The sequence below is a fragment of the Staurois parvus genome, unplaced genomic scaffold (genome assembly GCF_062004578.1).
Source record: "Staurois parvus isolate SC_StPar_1 unplaced genomic scaffold, SC_StPar_1.0 ptg000048l, whole genome shotgun sequence".
Lineage (NCBI taxonomy): Eukaryota > Metazoa > Chordata > Amphibia > Anura > Ranidae > Staurois > Staurois parvus.
The window spans coordinates 5848525-5871893 of NW_028317844.1; the positions used below are offsets into that span (position 1 = coordinate 5848525).

Here is a 23369-nt window from a genome sequence, read left to right on the forward strand (position 1 = left end):
AATTTGCATTCATAATTATTTTTTATGTATGTTTTAATTACATATAAAGCTGTTGTGTGTTTATAAATTTATATATATATAAGTGACACTGCAGATTCCGCTTATGCTTTATTGTTACAGAGGCCTTCCTGCTCTTCAGTGGGAGCCTAAGCTGTCTGCATCAGTGGCAATTTAGAGCCAGTGACCATGCAAAATATTGGCTGGACTTTATTAACCACATCAGCTCCGGAAGATTTTACCTCCTTCATGGCCAGGGCATGTTTTGCTATTAGGTACTGCGCTACATTAACTGGCAATTGCGTGGTCATGCAGTACTGTACCTGCATGAAATTTATATAATTTTGTTCACACAAATAGAGTTTTCTTTTGGTTGTATTTGATTACCACTGGGTTTTTTATTTTTTTATTATATAAGCAAAAAAAGACTGAAAGTTATGAAAACCCCTCCAGATATTTTTGATTAAAAAAAAAAAAAAAAATCAAATTTCTTTATAAATTTAGGTGAAAATGTATTCTGATACATGTCTTTGGTAAAAATTATACTGTCTACAAACTATGGTATACACTCACTGGCCACTTTGTTGGACCCCCTTTTGCCTTCAGAACTGCCTTAATCCTTTGTGGCATAGATTCAACAAGGTGTTGGAATCATTCCTCAGAGACTTTGGTCCATATTGACATGAGTTACTGTTGCCTTTCTATCATCTTGAACCAGTCTGCCCATTCTCCTCTGACATCAAGAAGGCATTTTTGTCCACACAACTGCCGCTCTCTGGATATTTTCTCTTTTTCGGACCATTATCTGTAAACCCTAGAGATGGTTGTGCATGAAAATCCCAGTAAATCAGCAGTTTTATAAATACTCAGACCAGCCCGCCTGGCACCAACAACTATGCCATGTTCAAAGTCACTTAAATCCCCTTTCTTCCCCATTCTGATACTCGCTTTGAACTTCAGCAAGTCATCTTCACCACGTCTAGATTCCTACATTCATTGAATCGCTGCCATGTGATTGGTTGATTAGCAGTTTGTGTTACTAAGCAATTGAAAAGGTGTACCTAATAAAGTGGCCAGTGGGTGTATTTACTGGAATTTTTATTTATTGTTGTTTGTCATCACAGGGCTCTGAACGGTCATTCGCTAAGCCGATCAGCAGGTCCTAGCCATAAATCAGTGGCCGGGACCTGCTGATTGGCTTGTGCTATAGCAAATTACAGCACAAAAGGGGCGGCAGGTGTGCAAATGGGCCCCCTACCCGGAAATGCCAGATCATATACATGTATGTGGCACAGTAAGGCCACTCTGCCACAGTAAAGTTGTCAGGTAGTTGACATATCCCCACCATAGGTCATCATAGGTCAAGAAAGAGAAGTATGCTCAAGCCTTTTTTGGCCATACTATATTTGTAGGTCATATGAGTACAAAATCCTTTGACTCAGAGTCAGGTGATAGTGGATTTATGCCCATTATCAGCTGACTGAGCAGGGCCGCTCCAGGCTTTGGAAGGATCCCAACAATATTATCATGTTCCACCCCATTGACTGATTGACAGCTAGCTCCTTCTCTCAGCACACAGTTGAGAGCCAGCCTCTGCTTCCTCATCACAATCCCAGCTCTCCAGTGAGTGCTGAGGAGCAGAGTGGAGAGGGGAGACTGGCAGTCATCACTCTCCACTAAGAGCAGAAAGAGAGCTGATTGATCAGCATGTGGGTGGGTGCAGCATGGTGGGCGGCAGTGAAGAGAAGTCATGTGATAACTCAATTCTCTTTCTTAGAGTTGACATGGAACAGCTGCAGCATCACTCAAATGATGCAACTTGGAAGTATGTATTTTTATTTTTTTAAATCCATACTACTCCTGTAATGGCAAAACATTTACAGTAGACTGCCTACTTCAACATACATTCCACATCATTGTGTGTCTGCAATGCAGCCCCATATTAGTGGAGGTGAAAGTTATCACCAGGCAGCACTATATCAATGTTAATTCAGTAGTTAGAAGCAGCAGAGAGTGAGATATGCGTCTGATGATGTCATAGTCCTGATAGACTCTTGTGTGGATAGAAGAAAGTAGGGTGTTGGCACTATCACGTGGTAAAGTGCTCTGATCATTCTAATAGGGAATTATAAGCTTAAAGTAACAGTTTTACTGTATGTTTTGTTATATTAAACTGTGCTATCCACCTCCGGTCAGACAGCCAAATCTAGATTCAAATATAGGTCTGCTTTAAGTATAATTTCAAAATTCCACCCCTCCTAACGTCAGCAACAGCTTTATATATATATATATGTTAAATGCGGCTAATCAATTGTGTGAACTATCAATATTTCTATTGCTGTCTGTGGCATTGTTTTTATTGCCATCAGTACCCTGTGCTGGAGTGTCAGTATATGTTCTTTATTAAATCCTAAGATACAATTATGAGGCCGGTCTTTAGGACAGCAGCTGAGGGTTTTGATTGCCCTGCTTATTTGTCAGAAGTGATAGTGTGAGAATGCAATCAGAGAAGCTAAATTCCAACCAATAATTGTTCTTGTTGATTTGTTTCCAGGCATTGTTACATTAACCACTTGACCTCCGGAAAGTTTTACCCCCTTCATGACCATGCCATTGTTTGCTACTTTAACTGGCAATTGGTGTGGTCATGCAACACTGTACGCAAGTGACATTTCCCACAAATAGAGCTTTCTTTTGGGGGTATTTGATCATCTTCATAAATTTAGTCCAAAATGGCTTTGGTAAAAAAAAAATCTAACAAGTGTACCGTAAGTCTCCGACTTATGAACATTTGAGTTGCGAACTTTCACAGATACGAACGGACCTTGCATTACGAATATTCATAGATGCGAACAAAGCACCGGAAGTAGCTCACATGTCTACCAGACATTGTCACAGCTGCGCTGCTGTGTTGCTTACTGTACAATACAGTGCGATAGTGTACTGTACAGAGCCCAGGATGTCCATAAGCAAGAGGAAAAGCAGTGGTGATGTGGAGGGGACTGCTAGGAAGCGCAAAGCAATAACCGTGGAAACAGCAGTGAAAATAATTGAGAAATTGTACCGAGGCAAAAAGATGGTAGACATCTCTTGTTCTTATAACATGAATAATTCAACCACTGGCACAGTTCTAAAGAACAAGATTATGGAACATGTGAAGTCTGATGTGCCTATGAAGTCAGCAATAATATCCGAAAAGCGTGGTAAAGTGATAGAGGAGATGGAGAAACTTCTCAGTGTGTGGATGCGGGATCAGCATCAGCGTTGAGTCCCACTCAGCTTAATGCTTATTCAAGAATAAGCTAAAAGCCTGTTTGAAGACTTGAAGAAAAAACAGGGTGAACAGTGTGCATCCTTTACTGCCAGCCATGAATGGTTTAACAGATTCAAGGCTAGAGCCAACCTTCACAATGTAAAAGTAAGTGGTGAGGCTGCGAGTGCAGATATCATAGCTGCCCAAGAATTTCCAAAAACAGAGAAATTATTGGTGAAGGTTCTTATTTACCACAACAGGTGTTCAATGTTGATGAGACAGGACTGTACTGGAAGAGGATGCCAGAACGAAGTTTCATCAGTAAAGAGGAACAGGTGATGCCAGGCTTCAAAGCAGCAAAGGACTACTTACTCTGTTGTTTGATGGCAATGCTTCCGGTGATATGAAACTAAAGCCTCTCTTAGTTTACCAATCAGAGAACCCAAGAGCCCTCAAAAACATAGCCAAGGGCTCTCTACCTGTTGTGTGGAAGAGTAACTCCATAGCCTGGGTTACACAGGCCATTTTCCAGGACTGGTTTTTCCACCACTTTATCCCAGAGACAGAGAAATATTGTTTGGAGAAAGATATCCCATTTAACATTCTTTTGCAGCTTGACAATGCACCAGGTCACCCCCAATTCATGGATGATTTTCATCCCAATGTCAAAGTAGTCCATCTGCCACCGATTACTACGGCGCTCATTCAACCTATGGACCAAGGAGTTATTGTAACTTTCAAGAAATATTATTTACGTCACACTTTTCGGCAGGCAGTGAAGACTATTGATGAAACAAGAACAACCTTGTGACAATTTTGGATGGACTATGACATCTACAAGGCCATAAAAAACATCAAGTTTGCTTGGCGTGAGGTTGCAGCTGTCACCATGAATGGGGTTTGGAAGAACCTTTGCCCTCAGTTTGTTCATGAAGTTCATGGACTTGAGAAGATGAGTAAGGAGTCCAAAGGGGTCTTCAACAACTTAGTGACCCTTAGCACGAAGCTGGAGCTAGATCTGCAAGAGGACAACTTCATTGCTGTGCAACATGAAGAGCTTACTAATGAGGACCGGATGGAATTGGAGGCTCAGCGAAAAGACGAAGAGAGCCAAGAGGAAGATGTAACTGAAGAACTAAAGAGATTCACAACACAGGAAATGGCAAGGGGATTTTCTTTACTTGAAGAGACACTGTTAGTTTTTGAGGCACAGAGCCCCAACGTAGAATGATACACAAAGATTGCAGCAGCCGTTAAGAATAGGACTCACTTTGTCGGACTTACGAACCAATCCGATTTACGAACGTTCTCCTGGAATGGAACTCGTTCGTAAGATGGGGACTTACTGTATATTAAGTGGTTTGTTTGAAATTTACAGCATCTTCAAGCTATGTATATATATTTGAAAATTGATCAGTTCTGATGTCATTTTTTAAGATTCTAAAATGTCAGGACAGTACATATACCCCCCAAATGACCCCTTTTTGGAAAGTAGATGGTCTGAGATATTTAGTAAGAGGCATGGCGAGTTTTTTTAAGTTTGTAATTTTTTTTTACACTGTTATTGCTTATAACAGTGAAGCTCACTGGTATGAGCAGTAGTTTTAGCTGTTATGGGTTAACATTCATGACAGCGTAGTTACTGTTGACATGCTGTGATTGGCTACAGGTAATCACATAGTACAGGTAGCCAGGTACCATGTGATAGCTGTGAATCAATCACAGCTTTACAACACTAAGCAAGCAATCATGAATGGAAACCATTCGTGACTGTTTTGTTTACATTTTAATCATGTGATCGCTATGACCAATCATAACAATCACATGATACCCCAGCCACTCCTAGTGGATGGGTACTGGTAACAGTAATCCATTGTGATCAGTGGACACAGCAGTCACAGGAGCAACCCTGGGGCATGCAGCGCGCCCATGCATAGCTGACATACATGTATTTGACTGTGCCTGTACCTGCTGCAAACTCACAGTATAATTAAAGGTGGTTAAAGTATATCTAAAGTCAAAACTTAATGTCAAGTTTTAGATTGAATGGGAGAAGGGTTAGAACTTCTGTCAGGTTTATATTTCTGTCTGTGTCCCCACTTGGGAGAGTCATACCGCCATCTGTCCTGTTGACCCTTATCACTGGAACTGAAAGTGAGGGAAAATCCAAACTATTTGAGTTATTAACAGAAACAGGAGTAGAAGGGAAATCTTCAAATGAAGACATCTGTTCCCGTGGTAGCTGTCTAAGAGGGAGTTTCCCTAATTTTGGAGAGATTTCCTTTCCCTTGTATATGTCTATGGGACAAGAAATGAAGGGTGAACTCCTGAATGGGGCACAAAATGGAAAAATTCAAACTGTCAGGGGTTTTAACCATGATCTACTGTGCCCATAGCTGTAGATTTATATATATGGAGTGAGCATCCCTTATTTTATTAGCACATGTCCATTCCACCAAGAACTTCATCTATTAAAATTAAATGAACAATTGAGGGCACATTTGTATTTGTGCATTGTTTTAGCATGCAATATTTTGTGTCTTCATTTGCATTTCGTTAGGGTAGAGTATTAATTTGAATGGATTGCCTAACACACCAAAATGTAAAAAAAAAGGTTAATGTTATTATAGCAGCACAGAGCACTAAAACATCTGGTGGTGCATTATTTGTTGAGCTCTTATGCAGATGCATTGGGGCGCCATTCAGAAATAATGGCACCATAGCCCACCAACAAGCACAATGTGTGATGCTATGCATCAGTGCAACAGGGTGAGTTCAGGTATTGGAGCATTATGTTGTTTTCTGCATTGGAGAATGCAATCTAAAGACTCATCTTATGAAAATGACATTTACAGATCCTGGTCATTTCAAAGATTATAGAGAGAAAACATTAACAAGAAGCAGACACATCCCAAAATGAGAAAGGAGATGAAACAAGGATGACTTAAAATAAACATTCTCAGTTCTGAAGGAATAAAAAACATACAAATAAAATAAGCTTTGTGAAATTGCTCAGCCATTCCTGATTTTTTAGCTGCTGAGATAATTAGTAAGCTGTCTTTCCCACAAAGAGAATTAATTAGAGGAAGAAAGGATCCAGAGCATACAAAGCATACCGACAAACCTATGAATACTATAGTGGGTTGCAGAGCTGCCACTAATGTATCATTATGCTGCACAATTTATGACACCATCAATGACTGTCATAGAAAAATTGTATTCCAGCAGACAAATTGCCCGGTGCTGAGAAAGATAATTGGAAATGTTAAAAACTAAAGAGAAATGACTCATTGAGAAAAAAGGGTCTTCTCACACACAGTCTCTTTTTTTATTCACAGCTATTTATTCTGAAATGTTTAAGGATCAAAACAATGTAAATATAAAAGAATGTGCAGTATGAAAAAATACATTTTTCAACTCTGAGTTTTGAAGGTTTCTTTAGTCTTTGTAAATAATTAAGTTGGCACTAATAAAGCAAGTTCAGGCTTCACATCTCCTGTTTTAAGTAAACTTTTCATGATAGAAATAGGGAACTGGTCTCTTTGTGGAAATTCTAGTTCTCTGGTTGTCATTCTCATCTGCTAGCTTAAGCCGGCCATACATGGATGAAAAGTTGGCCAGTTCAGCAAAGACTGGTTGAATTTTGATCTAAATATGGGCAGGCTCCTTATACACAAGTTGATCTACCCAGTGCCGGGACAAGACTGACCAGCGTCCGGGGCAAATATGCCCCGCCCCCCAAAGATTTACGAGCAAAATTCCTGGCAAAAATCCCCCCCAAACCCCCTGAAAATTTGAGCTCTAATTTGCTCGCTTACCCCCTAAGCATGAATTGCATTTGAAAGCCCAATTCTCCAAAACAAAAATTCCCCCTCTTTGCAGTACAAATTTGCCCTCTCCCAAATTCCTCCTCCCTGTATAAATCCTTTTCACCAATCCCCCTCTCCTAGGACATATTTCCCCCTCTTCCCCTTTTCCAGCACAGATCCCCTCAGCCCCCTCCTACCACATCTCACCCCCCAAACCCCTTCCCTACCACTAATCCACTTCTCCCTCACGTACAATGCTGCTGCAGATGTCTGTGGGATGTTAAAAGCAGCTTCCCCCAGCCTCCTCCTGAAATATGAGGTGTCAAGAAGTGGTGGAGCCTGGGGGGAAGCTGCTATTAACGTTTTACAATCAGCCATCAGGGAACAGTGCGAGGGTGTTGGATAGCGGCCAGGGAGACTCACAATATGATGCGGTGCCTGTCAGACCACGTTGTGCTCTGTCTCCACTCCGGGTTCTTCCTCCTGTCACTGCCGCACTCCACGACCTGAACTGCCACTTTGGACTGAGCAGGTATTGCTTACCTGGCCCCATCTCCTCCCAGAAAAGAATGTGGGTAGGGGGTGGGTAAGCAAACCCTTCTCAGTCCGATGTGACAGTCTGGATCAAGGAGCATGCCAGTGACAGAAGGAAGAACCTGGAGGGGAGATAGAGCCCAGTGCCCATATTGTAGCAGCAGCAACTCTTCACGGGGTGCCCCCCTTCACATGGCACCATCCCACCCAGGGTAGCCGTCCCTTCCACCCACTCCTAGTCCCAGCCCTGGATCTACCGATCAATCTGTATGCAACCGGACTGTTGAGTTTTTCCTGAACCATCAGTGCCACCGGCAATAATTGGCAACACTGGTCACTCCCCGATGGCAGATTACAGTACAACAGTCGGAGGATTCCCCCATCCACATCAAATGTGTGATTGAGGGAATTGACTCTTTTTGTTTTGTTCAACTCACTGGTTGGATGAAAAAATAAATGAATCATGTATACCCTCTCTTAAATCTAAAGCCAAAGCTTTTTCTTAAACCATACATGGCTTGAATTTTGGCTGGTTCCTCCTAAATTTGTCAAAATTTGAGCTGTAGGTTGCCCTGTTGAAACCATCCAGTTTAACTAAAAAGTGATTGAGCCAGTTGTAAAGTTCTTGACCAGACAGTGACTAAATCTATGTTATCTTACCTCAGTCCACCAATTGCCGTCCTGCATTTTCATCTTAACATATATGCTTCTAGCAATGATTATAATCATCCACACCAATGCTCATTCCACAGGTATGGTCATTGTTGTCATCATCAGGAAATCCAGATTGAGCGCCCACTTACGTGGCTCATACAGCCAATGCCTGGGCACATGCATGTAGCCATGAAGTGGCTGCAAAAAGACTGAAGGAAGCACTGGCATAAGATAAAATTGTTTAGACCTAATTCTATTGCTTTTGAAGCTTCATGAAAGAGGACCATTGTCTACTTTGCACTGTTTATCAGTGTGTTGAATTGAGTTGCGTTCTAATGTTTGGATACTCCTTGTAAAACTGCATTTTTCATAGATTTTCTAAGTAAATAGATATTAACGCAACATCTTCAGGAAATGGCACACTTGTGAAGATATAAATACACAAACATTATTTATTTGCTAAATTTAAAAGACTGAAAAATATAAAATGCTGAATATGAAATTGTTGGAGTCCCTCAATCAGTACTTAGTATCATTTGACAGAAATCCTCCAACTCCAGATGTTTTGGTTTTTTTTCACTTCTAGTCCAGCAATAATCCTAAATGCATTGTATGTTTTACAATTTAACTGGACAAACCAAAATATTCACTTTGATATCTGCTTTCCCTCCTTCCCTTGCATATACTCACTTCTCTTTTCTTTATTGCCATGTTGTTCGCTATTGGGAGTGAAAGGAAATGGCAGTGGGGTCACCTGACTCACTTAACTTCCAAAGAGAGCCACCAAGGGCACAAGGGAAAGGAAGCATTATGGGGGAGATTATTTATTTATTTATTTCAGGTACTTATATAGCACCGTCAATTTACACAGCGCTTTACACATATATATATTGTACATTCACATCAGTCCCTAACCCTCAAGGGGCGTACAATCTAAGGTAAGGGAGATTTACTAAAACTGGTGCACACAGAATCTGGTGCACCTGTGTATGGTAACTAATCAGCTTCCAGGTTTTATTGCCGAAGCTTAATTGAACAAATTGAAGTTAGAAACTGATTGGTTACCATACACAGCTGTAGAAGATTATGTGTGCTCCAGTTTTAGTAAATCCCCTCTGTGTTTCTGGGGCAGGTTTTAAAGTGAACATGATGCTTTGCACATGCAAGTTCTCTTTACCATCTATTGAGTTAAGCTATGACAACAAAACATGAACTTCAAGAACCCCAAACATATTGTTGTATTTTTTGTTATTCTTTCCAAATGGTTAACACATGTGACAGATAAATGGTAAGTGTGCAATTAAATGCTTAGAAATATGTCACATTTATAGAGAACCTGGCAAATCTGACAACATTTTAATTTGACTGAACTTCTTAAATGCAGCCACCATAAGGTGACCTCCATTTTTTGACTGCTGATGCCGATATTACTAGCCAGGAATCCTAATCTAGCAATCAGCTTCCCTGCACAGATTCAACAGGATAGCTTTTATTTTGAGTCTATTCAAGGTTCTCATTTTTAACTGAAGGGCTTCTAAACTTGCCCTCTGCAAAAGATGCTCCCATATTGGCACTCAAATCAGCTCCCGCTCAAGCACCATACTCAGCAACAGCCAGATATCACATCTCTTAAAGGTATGTTATCTGTTGAACCATACTATGAGCGAAAGATTACTCGCTGGAGAGGCCTGTAGGTGGAAAGAGAGCAGTACCCAGAGTGTGGGATATACAGATAAAGCGCATTAGACCTGTATGAGAATGTGGGTCCCAATTTGAGGTAAGCAGCCAATCTGCACATACGGTGGAGCACCATTTATATTTATCACAGTGGTGATGTCTGTTGGGATCAAGCACTGACACAGCACGGAACTTTTTGTACGCGCACGGACTGTATACTAGCTGTGTGAACTATATATGAATTTATATGCATTTAAGTATTTATTTTTTTATAGTATGGATCTTTTTTCACATACATGGACTGTATATTAATTGTGTGCATTTTTATGTGTTTAAGTATTTACTTTTAGCACGGATTTTCATTTTCATTATCTTTATGGATCTACACACCACGGTTTAGATGGTGTTATTGGGAAACATTTAATCTGATTTATTTCATTTTATATGAGCTTAGTACTTATTTATGAGTTTATTTATATGTGCACAATCATATTGTTTTGTATATAGTTTATGTTTGTAGCACTAGATTGTGATTATGATAATATTGGTCATTTTATGATTTACAGCACTAGGTTGTGGTATCAATTTCACCTAGACTGTCACACCTATTTAATTTGAGGAGATTGTGCAGCACCACAAAATCATATTTACTCTGCTTACTGTGATGTGACACACAGCTAGGTGTTTCCAGCAATCTTTGTACATCAATTAGATCTTAATCTTTGGCAGAGCATAAGTTGACTTATTTTAATTGGTTTTCCCAGACCTCCATTGCTTTATCTTGGAGTGGGGATCCACCCCACATATACGGTTTATTATACTATACAATAAAAATGGCCCATAACAATGCCCCCATTACTATTGTAGATGATAAGGAAAAACTAAATCATCAAAGCTGAATTCTAGGTATGGATATTTTTATATTGTTTCATTAGTCCAGCTTGGACCAATGTAACTATACATATAACATACCTGTGGGATCCCTCTAGAGGCCAGTAACCACTGTAGCAGACACCGTTCCTACAAGTGAACTCCACTGATTGGACGAGGTGTAACATATGGTATGGTGATGTCATGCTCTCCACCTCGTCCAATAAGAGGATGCTTGCATTCATTGGAAAATGCAAAGCATTCTCTGAATGGTACCCATGCCGAGTGGCTAACTTTCTGTTTTCACAATGCAGCTGGGCAGCCACGCGGCATGGAACCCAGAAGTGGAGATTAGTGGAGATTACTGGAGAAGGTTCCCACGGTATGGATAATGTGTAGTTACATTGGTCCAACTTGGATCAATGTAATAATGTAAAAATATCTATATTTAGAATTATTCTTTACCAATTGTAGCCATAAATGTATATACCAGAAGCTAGACAGAAAAGACATCTTCCAGCGGTCAGATCAAAGTTGCAAGTTAGACCATTTTCTAATGTCTGTCAAGTGCATTTGTAAGCTAATTGAAAAGTGAAAGCTTGTGAGCTGCTATGTGAAGGGTAATTAATACTAAGTGCTAATTGTGAATCGCCTGCACCTAACACATACTCATACTAGTGTGCCAACCAATACTATTTAACAAAAATGTGTCGCGCTTCACTAAGAATGCTCAAAATAAATAATATATAATGGGTGCAACCAGGTGCTGATATAGATATCGGGTGACAAAAAAAGAAAAAATATATGTGTGAACCAATATCAATTTTCAAAACAAATATGCATATACAAGTTATGAACAAAAGACAAAATACCAAAAATAATGTCCATATCCATATCAAAAGATATAATAAAAGAAAATTATATAAAGAAGTCCATAAATATGTGCTTTTTCCATCATGCCTAGTTCCTTTTAAAATAAAATATCCCGTGCTTCTTAAATGATTTCTTATGTGAACAAACTTGCATTTATTGTGCTCCCCCACCAGATGTACTCTCACCTCAGGTACATGACCAAACTGTTAAGTGAGGTCATATCACACTTGTGTCCCTTTAAATGTGTCAAAAATGAATGAGATGGTATCCTGCTGTTTGGGGTCCTTCTCCTCTCAAACGATAGGCTCCCTTTAAATGGGCCAAAATGGATGGGATGGTATCCTGCTGTTTGGGGTCTTTTCCCTACTCAAACGATAGGCTCCCCTTCCACGGTGGTTAATATAGAGGAATAATCAATTTATAGTGTATTATCCTTTTAAAACCATTTTATTAATAAAGTGTTGCACGCACATGATACATGATATGTATGGTTTCACTAACACATGTCAATGTTGAAAAATTGTGCTTAGGCATTTAGATTTGTTTTACCCTTAGTCGTGAAGGGTTTAATAAAGTATTGCACTCTGTATAAAAAATGCTTTGTGCACAAAATGTGTCCTCCGGATTTTTTTCAATGGTGAATATCCTAAAGTGTCCAGCTGGTGTCAGTATGGAACCCTCGAGCGTCGTGATGTCAAAGCCCCTCCCCTACGCGTTACGCCACTGGGGATGAAGCCACGTGACCGGTGGTGTAACATAGGGGAGGGGCTTTGATGTCATGGCGCTTGAGGGTTTCATACTGACACTAACTGGACACTTTAGGATATTCACCATTGAAAAAAATCCAGAGGACACATTTTGTGCACAAAGCATTTTTTATACAGAGTGCAATACTTTATTAAACCCTTCACGACTAAGGGTAAAACAAATCTAAATGCCTAAGCACAATTTTTCAACATTGACATGTGTTAGTGAAACCATACATATCATCACAACTACTTTGTACATACAGGTGAATTATTCCGCATTTTTTTTCAGGACAAATTGGGCTATAATTTGGTGGTAAATGGTAATGGATATCTCCTGATTTTTTTTTATCAAAGGAAAACTGGCCGAAAATAGTGTGTGTTTCTTGTTACTACCATAACCTACCACCAAAAAAAAACCCCAAATAAATTCTCCAGCTCTTGACGATCGCAGCAATATCATATAAGTGTAAATTATTTGTTGTTTGTACCCGTAGTACAGCCCAAAAACAATAGTGCACATTTTGTTTTTGTTTTTGTTTTTTTACCTAAAACACACTGACATTGACACTAACTGACACCAATTTTATTTTTTAAAAATCCTGACCTTTGACCCTGACCATTTGACCTTGACCCTGACCTTGACACTAACACTAACCCCAGCCCTGAACTAGATCAAACCTTGATCTAGGTATTTTTTCTCTATTTTTTATTTTATTTTTTAATATTTATTTATTTATCTTTATTTTATTTATTTTTTTAACAAACATTTTTTTTATCTCTATGCCAGGAGTTAGAGAGATACAATGTATCTCTCTTCCCCATTCATAGAGAGAGAAAAAAACAAGGGGGCCAGGCTGTACAGTGACTGATCACTGTGATAGCCAATCAGAGGCTATCACAGCGATGATGTGACCTGGAATCGGGAGAATCGGGACCCGATCGTTAGAACGGGATCTGGTGCTCTCAGTGACACTGCGGTCTTTCTGCTGGGAGCGCGCCGTGCGGTGTGCTCCCAGCACAAAGACAGGTATGCAAATATGCGGCCACACGTAAAAAAACCCAGTTCTGTGAGGCCGCATATTTGTGTGATGTCGGCGTCAAGGGGTTAATAAAACGGTTTTAAAAGGATAATACACTATGATTTGATTATTCCTCTATATTAACCATTGTGGAAGGGGAACGTATGAATAGGAGAAGGACCACATACAGCAGGATACCATCTCATTCATTTTTGGCACATTTAAAGGGAGCCTATCGTTTGAGTGGAGAAGGACCTCAAACAGCAGGATACCATCTCATTCATTTTTGGCACATTTAAAGGGACACAAGTGTGATGTGACCTCACTTAACGGTTTGGTCATGTACCTGAGGTGAGAGTACATCTGGTGGGGGATGTCACATAAGAAATCAATGAAGAAGCACGGGATATTTTATTTTAAAAGGAACTAGGCATGATGGAAAAAGCACATATTTATGGACTTCTTTATATAATTTTCTTTTATTATATCTTTTGATATGGATATGGACATTATTTTTGGTATTTCGTCTTTTGTTCATAACTTGCATATGCATTTTTGTTTTGAAAATTTATATTGGTTCACACATATATTTTTTCTTTTTTTGTCACCCGATATCTATATCAGCACCTGGTTGCACCCATTATATATTATTTATTTTGAACATTCTTAGTGAAGCACGGCACATTTTTGTTAAATAGTATTTGTAAGCAACTTTCACATTCAATGTTATAACAACCTTTAAAATGGTTTTCAACAAACCACACAGTATTAGACTATTAAATCTATTAAACAAAGGAACACTTCTTTTCCATATGTACAGATAATTATCCAGCATATTCAAGTAAAATATCCTGTTGTGTGATTATAAATGGGAGGAACCAGAATGGCTGCTAAATTGGTTCCATGTAGTCAGTGCTCTTCCGTCTTCAGTATACTGCATGTTTACCCCAGACTGCGGAATGTGCTCTGGCTCCTACTAAGCTGACAGCAAGACAAGTGTGTGTAATGGAGTAATGGTGTTGTTACTGTTTTGCAGTGTCTGCTTCATTTGAGGGAAAGCAACATCTCCTCAGCCTGCCTGTGGTGAACAGCATAGGGTATGTCCTGCGCTTCCTTAAAAAACTCTGCCGCAGTCTGATCTGTGACAATCTGTTCAGCAATCAGCCCTTTGTACAGTACAGCACCACCTCAGACAACCCCAAGGAATATGACACTGGCAGGATGGAGACAGGTAAGTCTCACGTTTCAAAGAATCCTTTTAAGTGATGAGCAAATTCATTGACAAATGAGGCAAATCAGTGAAATGCATTTTTCTTTTTTATTCACCTATGTATGTATGCAGTTCTGTCCAATCTGCAGAGAATAATACAACACAAGGATCACAATTGTACTGGTTCCTTATTTGTACCCATGAGTATGCCAGGTCAATGTGCAAATAATGTGTATGATAAGCCCAAACTTTCATTTTTTTTATTTTGGATACAGTAGTGAGAAGGTTAGAATCTCTATTATTATTATTATTAGGATATATTGCTGTCTGTGTCACCGTTCAGCAGATTCACTTTCTTGATTTGTCCTGGTGATCACTGTCAGAGATTGCACGTGATCGAAAATTCTACATTTTTACAGTTGGCACCAGAACAAGAATAGACGAGAAATCTTCCATTGGGGACGTTTGTTCACTTTGGAGAGATGTCATCTTGCTTCCTGTTGTGTCAACAGAAAGTCATGAGAAATCTCCACAGATGGTAAAAAAAAACTAACATCCTCCACTCTATCCAAAATAAGAATAAAAGGTTTGGCTTTAGGTACATTTTAAACATATCAAGAATTAGCCAATCAGTGGTTCTCCTTATTGCATCATCACCATATTGCTTTCAATTTTTATACCAATTATAAAAATATTATGTGTAGTATAATAAGCACATAGCAGGCACACATGATATAAATGGTTTTCATGGCTAAAAGAAATCTTTCAAGATAGGAATACCTACATTGCCAACTTGTTATTAACCACTTGCCCTCCAGAGGATTTACCCCCCTTCCTGAGCAGGGCATTTTTTGCAAGACGGTGCTGCATTACTTTAATTGCATGGTCATGCAACACTACACCCACATGAAATTTATGTCCTTTTTTCCTCACAAATGGAGCTTTCTTTTGGTGGTGTTTGATCGCCTGTGCGTTTTTAATTTGTTGCACTATAAACATAAAAAGACCGACAATTTTAAAAAAAACAATATTTTTGACCTTTTGCTATAAAACATATCCAGTAAAAAATCAAATTTCGTAATAAGTTTAGGCAAAAATGTATTCTGCTACATTTCTTTGCTGAAAAAAAATCCCAATACATGTAAATGAATTGGTTTACATGACAGTTATAGCGTCTACAAATGACGGTATATATACTGTAAGTTTTTTTTTATATACTAGTAATGGCGTCAATCAGCGACTTATAGTGGGACTGCAGGACTGCGGCGGGCATTCTGACACTGGAGGGGAACTTACTAACTGCCACTGACATCCACACTGACACTAATACAGTGATCAGTGCTCATAAAAAGCACTGACACTGTATTAATGACACTGGGCAGGAAGGGGTTAACATCTGGGGCAATCAAAGGGTTAACTGTGTGCTGTTTTACTATGTTGTCTGTATGTGCTTTACTGTGCATAGCAGAGCAATACAAAGCAATGTGCTGGTGCTGACAGGGGAGAGATCTGTATTGTTTACAAACAGACCTCTCTTCTGTCACTTCCTCAGCAATTGCCGGGTGCCAGCGGGGAATCTCTGTCTGGGACCCGGTGATCGACAGTTGTAGCCACCAATGGCGGCGCGGGCAGGGCAGCGTGTGCATGCCCCCTACCTAGAAATACAAAATCATGTGTATATGTGTGATCTTGCGCAGCCCTGCTGCCCTATAGCAGTACTTCTGCTATAGGGCGGTCAGGAAATAGTTAAAGATGCAAGCTCCAGAGCTGTCACCTCTATCATTACTTTATTATTTAGTGAGTCAGTGAGCTGGAACAAGTATTTCTAAATTAGGTGTCTATCACCTGATATGCACAAACTTGTTCTAAGTCAGTGGTTCACCAAACAAGGCGACATTTATATAAGTGTGGCCAGGGGTGACCGCCAACAAGAATCAGTTGATTCCTGCTGTTGGTTGTAAAAGCTGTTTCTACACATTCCCTGGAATTCATAAAAACTGGTGAAGACAGATTTTGTAAAAGTTTATCTCATGCCTTCTAAAAGTCGTGCAGCATGCGCTAAATTCATGTACCTGTCTAGAATTTGTACTTGAATGTAATGCATGCTGAGCCACTTTTCAAATCCACAGGAGATACTTTTGCAAAATCTGTCTATGCCAGTTTCTCTCTGTGTATGCAAAAAGAAAGTTCATAAATTAATTAGCTCTACTTTCATAAGATACGAAAGGTCAGTTTTTTTGTGTTTTTTTTTAATTTGGTGCATTCAATTTACCACAATATAAAAGTGACATGTTTTACAACTACTGAATTTGGTGTACAAGTCACTTTCAGAACCAAAAATGTTGCAAATGCTTCATAAATTTGACTCGATACATTAACCAGAGGGTTTAATGCCAGAAAAGTGGCCCAGCAGCTTTATTGAATTCCCCCCACTGTGTGTCAACAGCTGCAGCTATCAGCAGTGGCTGCCAGATTTGTACTTTGTACAAATCAATGGCAGGCACTGCTGCTGTTCGCATGTAACTACTCATCTTAATGGTTACAAGCAAATAAATCTTCCAACTGACAATGGACGAGCCAGTGTTCATCCAGTGTCGGTGTTTCTGTGGAGTTTTGGCTGTGCACAAACTGGCTGCAGCTAATCACAGATTGTTGCTGCGTCCAGAGGTGGCGTTTATTCCCCTTAACGCAGCAAACTATCTGTGGCTAGACTGTCTTGTAAATGCAGCCTAATAAAGAAAGTTTCAGAGTGACAGCTGTGGAGAATGCATCTTTGGAAGAATGTCAGCAATAACATCTCCCACATTGTCATCCTAACAGGTTGCATTTACTAATCAAAGACATATTACGGCCGATATACTAAACGAAAGCGGAGACAACTAAATTAAAAATACTGTTCAATTATCCAGTCATATGCAGATAACATAAAAAAAAAAGGAATTTGCTTTTTATTGTATGTCTAAGACAGAAGATGGGTCTGGAATTTAATATATGTACCCCCCCCCCCCCGGCGTGACACCATCCCAGCATATGTCTAGAACAGAAAACAGAAATCCGGAGTGTTCAGTTGCTTCCGGTCATACCAAGTGGTCCTGTTCTATCTCCAGTGAAAATGGGACTTTGTATGTCCCAGCCACCAGGAGGATAAATCTGTAATATCACATCGAACAACAGTAATAAAAAAAATATATATACTTTTATTGGTCCATCATTATAAAAATGAAGTCTCACTTCACATTTTCAAACCAAATGGTCTTTGATGATGACATGAGCATGTGGTTACATCCGTATAGCAGTAAGATGCACAATAAGCGTATAGGATCCTGTATGCTTATTGTGCATATCACTGCTAAATGAATGTAACCATATGCTCAAATCATCATCAAAGACCATTTGGTTTGAAAATGCGAAGTGTGACTTTTTTTTAAGGATCAACCAATGAAAGTATATATATTTTTTATTACTTTGTTCGATGTGATATTACGTGGCTGACACATACAAAGTCCCATTTTCACTGGCAATAGAACAGAACCACCCGGTTTGACCAGATGCAACTGTACACTCTGGTTTTCTGTTCTAGAATTTGTTTTTCATATAATTAAAATTAGTCTTCACTCATTTTTTTGTGTGAACCTTCTCAACTACCTTAGTAAATCAGTCCCAAAGTTTTAAATTTTGTAGTATAATTTGTGGCTTAGTGAGCAGAGGCACACCTTTTGGTGTTTTCTTGGGGAAATGACACAGTAAAAGGATGTTGATGAATTCAAACCATTTATCAGAGTGTTTGAAATGTGCCTTACTAAGAATCACCAAAATATCTACCATCACCTATGTGTACTGTATGTGGATTTCTTTGGGCTGAATGTATTCTCAAATATATGTCTAATCCCATTATGGTAAAGGCAGGGGCGGACTGACAACTCATGGGGCCACCGGGCAATAGGGGATCATGGGACCCCTGTGTCCTTGCCCAAACTCCAAAAAGCCTATGAACAAGGTACCAGGGGCATCTCATGGGGCCCCCTACTGACCCCGGGCCCGAGTTTCCAAATGGTCAGTCCGCCCCTGGGTAAAGGTAAATGGTTGTGTCTTACTATACAGTATATAAAAATAGGACCTACTCTTTCCAACTTCCTGGCATTCAGTGCCTAAAGGAAAAGCTAGTCTAGTTGCCTGCAGCATTCAGTTAGATTGTGAACCCTATATTGCATACATGAATGGTAGAATATTATTGGCTGCTAGATCATCTATTCCTTCAATATTCATTTTAACCATAAGATCTAGCATACTGTATGTATCTATAATGTACACTCATGTATGATTGATGTAGCTTTCTAGCCAATCAGGGTGATTTCCAGCAATTCTTTGTTGTATTCAGACTGACAGGAGTTTCAATAGTCATCTTCCTAGCTGTAAACTGTTTGGAAAAAGACAGTCAACATTCTCTAGTTCATATGGTTTGTATTCGGCTAAAATGGATCAAGGGATAAACACTTGGAAAAATAATTACACATAACTGTTTAAAAGCTAGAGTTTAATTAAAATGGATAAATGCTTTGTTTGAACATGAACAGCAAAAATACATAGCAATGTTAAACAGTGATCTATCTCTTAGCAGAAACTGTCATACCAGAAGATTACCTGGTAGACCCTGTGAATACAAAGCGATACAGCGTTGATCCTTCTGATTCCGCTTTCAACTATATGAGTTCCCTTTACCCTGGAAGACAGAGCAATGGAGAAGGACGTCTAAGTAGTGGCGGTGGAGGAAGCTCTTCATGCAATCACCGGTCTAGCCAGATGGCTTCAGGAGGACAAGCATCAGCGGGCTTAAGACGCCAAACATCAAGTCCCACTAGAAGTGGAAGTTACCTTGAGGGAAACAGAAGTGGTAATAAAGCAAGCGGTTTGCTTACTTGAATAGTGATTAGATAAGTAATTATGAATAGAAAATAGCACATTATTTATAAACCCCTTTCCTTCTTTAAACCAAATTGCATATGAAAATCTACCACTATTACTTATATTCTGTAAAGACAAAACGCCAACTGGGTAGTGTAAATTGCTGTGCGCTATAGCCTTTCTACACTACCGGATAAGGTCAGTACCCTTTGAGATGGATTTATAAAAAGTTGCAGAACTATTTGTTCTGTAAAGTTGCATGTACATTTGTTTTGTGCAAATGAGAAAACATGAATGTTATTAGGCTATTTTCTTTCCAGTGAATGAAAAAAATACTGCATTATTGCAGCTAGATGGAACTGGCAGTCATGTATGAAGAATAACATTCAACCTGGAGAGAAAATAGCCTAACAATTGGTGTTGCTCCCATTCGCACAGAAAGAATGTACATGCAGTTACATAGTTACATAGTTAGTCTGGCTGAAAAAAGACAAAAGTCCATCCAGTTCAACCATAACAGTTTCACAGGAAGAAAAGCTGTACAAGTGTTTTTTAAATATACTCCATAGATTTTATTTTTGTCTGACAATTTGGCTTAAAGTAGTAGTAAACCACAGGAAAAAAACCCAAGTCCACTGCAAGGTAATGTCATAATGTGCTAGTATGCATCACATACTAGCACATTGTGTAAAACCTTAAATTGCGCTCTCACCGCTGCAGAGGCTTCCATCTTGACCCGGTCTTCCTTCTGGGTTCACGAGTTCCGGCCGCCTGACAGGCCGGGCCATGATGACGTCACTCCTGTGCATGCACGCCGGAGTTCCGGGCAACGGCACAGTACTCTGAAGGAACGGCGTGGGTATGCCGTTCCTTCAGAGCGCATGCGCCAGCTTTAAAAAAGAGAGAATATTTCCTAAATGGTGCTCATTTAGGAGATATTCATTTTACCTACAGGTAAGCTTTATTATTGAGTTTACCACCACTTTAATTGCCTCCATTGGCACAGAATGAGTATACATGCAGGTTTACAGATAAATAGCTCTGCAAAGTTTTTTTATCATAAATACACCTCATATATTGTTGCTTTTGTTTTGTCTGACAATTTGGTTTGATTGTCTGACATCTCTAAACTTCTTTTCAGATAACATCAAGAACAATGAAGGTGTTTACCACACTATTATTGTCAACAGAAGTAGCCTGAGAATGAGCAAACCACCAAAGATCTTTCATATGAAAGACCTTTCCACAGGCATGCACATGCATATCTGAGTCTAAAGGAGAAATGAGAATAACACTCAGAAGACTCTCCCAATCAGGGCACAGTGTTGGCGATTTCCCAGAAAATCAATACTAATGAATGTATTCTTCCCCCAGAAAGGTCAAAGTACAGAGAGCACATATATAGATCTCTAAATGTTGTCCAATCTGGCTACAACCAGGTACATCAAGTGAAGTTGATCTTGTGCCTATATTGCTAAGTGGTGCGAAGACAAATGCTTATTTTTAAATAGTTACCCTTCACAATCTGCTGAATAATCCACTGTTCCACACCAATTCTTGTGTACTGCAATTTTATGTTATTAAATAAATTGTATTTTGCATTGCCTCAATTATTTTTAAAGCTGAACTCCAGGCACAATAACCCTCATTTAAATATATTCCTCATTAGCCACAAAGTATATCGTTCCTTTTTGTGAGCAGCAAATACCTTTGCAAACCCATGTATTAACTTGTAAAAGTATCAGTGACAATATCACTGTATTGCACATATCCTGTGCAGAAAGCAGAGTTGTGGGAAGGACTAAGCAGGCCCCACCCACTACTGGCTGGCTGAAGAAAACGACAAGAGGGGCGGATACAAGACCAGTCACCCTGCACTAGGAGAGAGAGCAGCAGTGACCAGACTGTATTACAGGAAGCTCCGACACAAAGGCAAAGTTTTCACACTACATTACTGCAGAGATCTTGAAGCACAAAACACACCAAGATAGGATACGAATGCACATGCCTGTTGTATTCAGGCAACATTTACTTATCCTGGAGTTCAGTTTTAAGCTCAATAATCAAGATAAATAGCTTACACTATACATAATAAATGGGCTGAATTGTAAGTGAATGTCCTTCTTTACAGCCTCAAGTCCTTCCCCTGAGAACCAGGAGACCTTACGACCATCTAGTAAAGATCCCTCCAATTGGACTGTGGAAGATGTTGTCTGGTTTGTGAAGGATGCTGATCCACAGGCATTGGGCCCACATGTTGACCTCTTTAGAAAACATGTATGTGAGCTATTCTACAAATCATTTGGCTGTGTGAAGTGCTTACATTGAAATAAGCAGGGTATTGCTGCATACAGTCCTGCACTGTATGTATAGAAGGATCAGCTGTACACACCGGACATCAATAAAGCTGATTGCAGTGAAGCATCATTGAACATCATGAACCACTGGATGCAATTTTCTTTGACGCATCTCTGTCATCTGCTCAAGATTGGCAAATATGCTACTACTTACAGACTTTCAGTTTTCTGTGCAGTCTGTCCTAACCCTACGTCTCTTTTATGTGGTGCAGTCTGTCCTTACCCTACCATGGCTCTAAAGCTGGCCATACACTAGTTGGACTTCATTAGAAATTTTTTATTTGAATAACATTTGTTCGATTTTCTAATTGTTAAGGGGATCAAATCAAAATTTGAAGAATAAGGATGGAAAATTTTTTCAAACAATGTTCTAACAGTTTTTATGGTTTTTGTTCAGGAAATCCTATTAATTTCAAAAATGAATGTTAAAAAACAAATAGAATATTTCAGTTCTTTTGCATGACATTTGCCAAGTCATTGAATTTTCATACAAATGTTCAGATGAGCGTTTGTTTGAAAATCTTCTAATATATGGCCATTGTTATGATTATTTCCAATTTTATTGATGCAAAGCTAGTTTAAAATATATTCATAATATGCATTTGGTGAGCAATTTCAGTCCACTCGATAATAATACAATAATATACACTGGGCACTTTTACAATTTTAAGCTGCAAAGTACTGTAGTAGTTAGTCACAATTAACTTGATTTGTTCCGTAATGGTAATAATATTTTGCCACTTATCCTCATTTCTACTGTTGCACTGTTCTGTATCCTTTGAATAATTTATTTTAAAGTATTTCCCAGTTAGCATGGTTAAAATCCATTTTCTCTGAAAAAAATATATTTTTTAAATGATCATTTTAACATAACAGAGAAATTAATACCCTTTAGCCTGCTTTCCGTAAATTTCACTACTGTGATCAATGGCTTTTTCTCTGCAGTTTATTGATTATGCCATTTAACAATGAAGGGAGCACAGTTTCAAGTTAGCAGAGGCAGACCGGTTCAGCATCACAGGAACACATCTACTAAGACAATCATCAGGATGTAGTTATGTGAACAAAAATCTCATGTTTCCATCTACCAGAAATGAAATGCCTGCAAATTCTTAGTTATCTAGCCTTCAAATACAATGGCTTGAAATGACAAAAAAAAGAATATTTTGATTAGGAATGCGGAATCTTTATATGCTGTGAAAATGAAAAGTGCTGGCCTATAGAAGTGTGCTGGATCACTTTGTAGAGATGGACAAGTCAACAATTAGCCTGGATCATAATGATTGCTTTCATATGAGTATCTACACATTAATTTTTAGCAATTTGTATTTTTGGTTTCTGATGACCTCTCCCATGTTATCTTGTATACCTTCCCATAATTCTTTATACCTGATGGCCTTTTTCTACAGCCATTCAAGAAAGTTGGTGTCATTAGATACAACCCTTGTATAATTGCATTGCAGGA

General features: G+C 39.1%; 1 protein-coding gene across 4 annotated transcripts in view; it reads left to right on the forward strand.

Moving 5' to 3' along the window:
* The window catches only part of SCML4 (Scm polycomb group protein like 4), a 148264-nt gene that overhangs the window by 116369 nt on the left and 8526 nt on the right, over nucleotides 1–23369 (forward strand). For 2 of the 4 annotated variants that reach the window (XM_089664876.1, XM_089664890.1), the window contains 3 exons: nucleotides 14472–14666; nucleotides 19261–19536; nucleotides 21679–21824. In XM_089664876.1, the coding sequence (XP_089521002.1) occupies nucleotides 14472–14666; nucleotides 19261–19536; nucleotides 21679–21824 (617 nt within the window). Of the gene's footprint in view, nucleotides 1–14471; nucleotides 14667–19260; nucleotides 19537–20688; nucleotides 21147–21678; nucleotides 21825–23369 lie in introns of those variants that run through there. The other 2 variants (XM_089664883.1, XM_089664896.1) reach the window with 2 other exon arrangements.